This window comes from Triticum aestivum, chromosome 7A (genome assembly GCF_018294505.1).
Source record: "Triticum aestivum cultivar Chinese Spring chromosome 7A, IWGSC CS RefSeq v2.1, whole genome shotgun sequence".
Taxonomy (NCBI): domain Eukaryota; kingdom Viridiplantae; phylum Streptophyta; class Magnoliopsida; order Poales; family Poaceae; genus Triticum; species Triticum aestivum.
The window spans coordinates 88,317,224-88,320,130 of record NC_057812.1 but is presented as its reverse complement, the minus strand read 5'-3'; the positions used below and the strand labels follow the sequence as shown (position 1 = coordinate 88,320,130).

General features: G+C 44.6%; 1 protein-coding gene across 1 annotated transcript; it reads right to left on the bottom strand.

Annotated features, from left to right (window-relative positions):
* Nucleotides 1-290: 290 nt before the first annotated feature.
* Nucleotides 291-1,169, bottom strand: LOC123151630 (CASP-like protein 1C1). The gene is made up of 2 exons (XM_044571311.1): nucleotides 938-1,169; nucleotides 291-859 (listed from the first exon to the last, which is right to left on the bottom strand). The coding sequence occupies exons 1-2, from the start codon at nucleotides 1,090-1,092 to the stop codon at nucleotides 526-528; spliced, it is 489 nt and encodes a 162-aa protein (XP_044427246.1). The 5' UTR covers nucleotides 1,093-1,169; the 3' UTR covers nucleotides 291-525.
* Between the last annotated feature and the right edge of the window lie 1,738 nt (nucleotides 1,170-2,907).

Sequence of the window (2,907 nt, the reverse complement as noted above, 5' to 3'; positions counted from 1 at the left end):
ATTAGAGATGCCTTAACGCCCATAACCTAGTAGGTGTGAATAGCTCACCAAACTGCCTTGTCATATGGGAAAATGGCGTCAAGTCCCTTTTATCTGTCCAACTGACCTTAATTGTTTTTTTTTCCTCGCAGGTTAGTTTCTTCGAAAAAGAGATTCTGTTGGACAACATCGTTGATTTTTTCTTTTCTTTTGAGGGTGACATCCTTGAAAACCAGTAGGCAAGACAAGTTCCATTTCCATACAAGTGCTAGTAAATGCGAACTACTACCAAGGACTGACACCTCTTCACCTTGCCTAGAAATACGAGTTCAAGAATATTGTTCATTTCAAATCTCCAACATCAATAGTAACATGATCGGCATAACGAACAAAATATTTTCTTTTCAAACATCTCGCCACATTTCGCCCTTGGTCCGTCAGACTAAATGAAGAAGATGACCAAAACAAATCACTGAACAACACAATATTTTTTTTGCGCGACCACCCGGTACATAGATCATCGACGGTACAGCACTATAATGGTAGCTAATGGCACGGACACATGGTATCAGTGACGGCGTGGAGGGAGTGCATGATGATGAGGAAGTAGACGACCAGCGCGACGAACCCGGCGATGAGGGCTCCCATGACCTGGTTGCAGTAGCCGTGCACCTGCTCGCAGATCGGCAGCCACCCGGCGTGCTCGTTGCCGTTCCTCCCGACCTCCGCGATCGCGCCCGTGGCCGCCACGGCGCCGGTGAGCACCATCCCCATTGCCACGTCGGCCATGACGACCAATCTCGAGGCGGCGCCCCCGGGCGGCACGAGGATGACGAGCAGGCTGTAGACGCATGCCACGGCGTATGCCACCACGAAGAAGCTGCATATATGCCAAATCAAACAATGAAAATGCGCAACGACCTCCACATATAAGTTTTTTTTGAGAAACATTACTTACATAAATGACGGAATGTGAGAGAACTTGGCCTCGATTTCCAGGCCGAACAAGCTGGTGGTCTCGCGGCTGGTCACCATGATTATCGCCGCGGCGGCCGCGGTGACGGCCGCGACGAGCCTGAGCACGACGGAGACGAGCCGGTGCAGCTTGGCCATGGCGGTGCGTTGATACTACGGGGTGTTGTGTATATGGTCGCTACCTTGCCTAGCCAGTGTCAGTGCTGATCAAGGGGAGAACAAGATCCTTTACACTTGGGGGACGGTGCCGATTAAATAGATACACGTAGTCCGGTTTCGTGGGGTAGTTTTGGTTGTTCAGCTACGTTGGAACTTGGAAGAGTAGGAATAACTATATGTGCATAGGTGGGCAGATTTGTTGGTAAGCAACTTCAGCGTAACTTGTCTCGCCATGTGGAAGATCCTGTATCTCTATGATCATTATTCGGTAGTCAGATCCATTCCCAGCGCCAAGATTTTCTTCTCATGAAACGAATTCAAGTGTGGTGACAACAGCAGAAATGTCGCACAATTTTCTCACGTTGCCCTACTATCATGGTACCGAGATGTTGACATCCCAACAAGAGGAAGGCTTGCGAATCAACCTGTGGTTGAGTTGGTTAGGTGGACAGTGGTATCCCCAACCCACAGGGTTCAAATCCTGGTGCTCGCATTATTTCTAAATTTATTTCAGGATTTTCGGCGATGCACTTTTAGTGGGAGGAGACGTTCCCGTCGACGACGAGGCGCCTACGGTGACTTCGTAAATCTCAAGATGATATGCCGGCTCAGTCTCTCGGAGGTGCTCATAGGGGTAGGGTGTGCGTGTGTGCGTTCATAGGGGTGAGTGTATGCGCGTGTATATGAGCGCTTGTGTCTGTACTGATGCTCAAAAAAAACAAGAGGAAGGCTTGCTTTTGGCCAACAAACGCAGTTAGGTGTCGCTTTTACCTTTCAGATTTGTATTCGGTTGTTGCTTATTATTATTATTACTATTATTATTATTATTATTATTATTATTATTATTATTATTATTATTATTATTATTATTTAGTTTTATTTAAATTATGAATGGTGTCTGTTTTGTGAATCCTACGCTGAAGGTTAGCTGGCAGACTTAGGGCAACTCCAATACGGTTCACCAATACGAACATCACCAAATGCTTGCGGACATGTTTAGACGTGTTCGCGGTCAGGAATAGTGGCAAAGGCCATTTAACGGGAGTCACCAAATGCCCGCCACTTTCCTTAAAAAAAATAAAACAAACCAAATGACTGCCTCTGGTCACTTTAACAGATGCGTCACTTTGACAAATATATCCAAATCAACAGCAACTCAACCATCCATTTAAATTCAAAAGCACTCCCTGAAAGATGTTCAAGAAGTTTTCAAATTTCATCGATGCCCAAAGCAGGCTTCGTCTCAAGCTTCCTCTTCTCGAGCTTGAACTTCTTCATAGGTAATTGATCTAGTTTGCCATGGGCATTGAGCTTCACCCAATAATGCATCATTGTAGCTTCCACTTCGTCCTATGTGTCGCTGTATGCGCGTGTATATGAGCGCTTGTGTCTGTACTGATGCTCAAAAAAAACAAGAGGAAGGCTTGCTCTTGGCCAAGAAACGCAGTTAGGTGTCGCTTTTACCTTTCAGATTTGTATTCGGTTGTTGCTTATTATTATTATTATTATTATTATTATTATTATTATTATTATTATTATTATTATTATTATTATTATTATTATTATTATTATTATTTAATTTTATTTAAATTATGAATGGTGTCTGTTTTGTGAATCCTACGCTGAAGGTTAGCTGGCAGACTTAGGGCAACTCCAATACGGTTCACCAATACGAACATCACCAAATGCTTGCGGACATGTTCAGACGTGTCCGCGGTCAGGAATAGTGGCGAAGGCCATTTAACGGGAGTCACCAAATGCCCGCCACTTTCCTTAAAAAAAATAAAACAAACC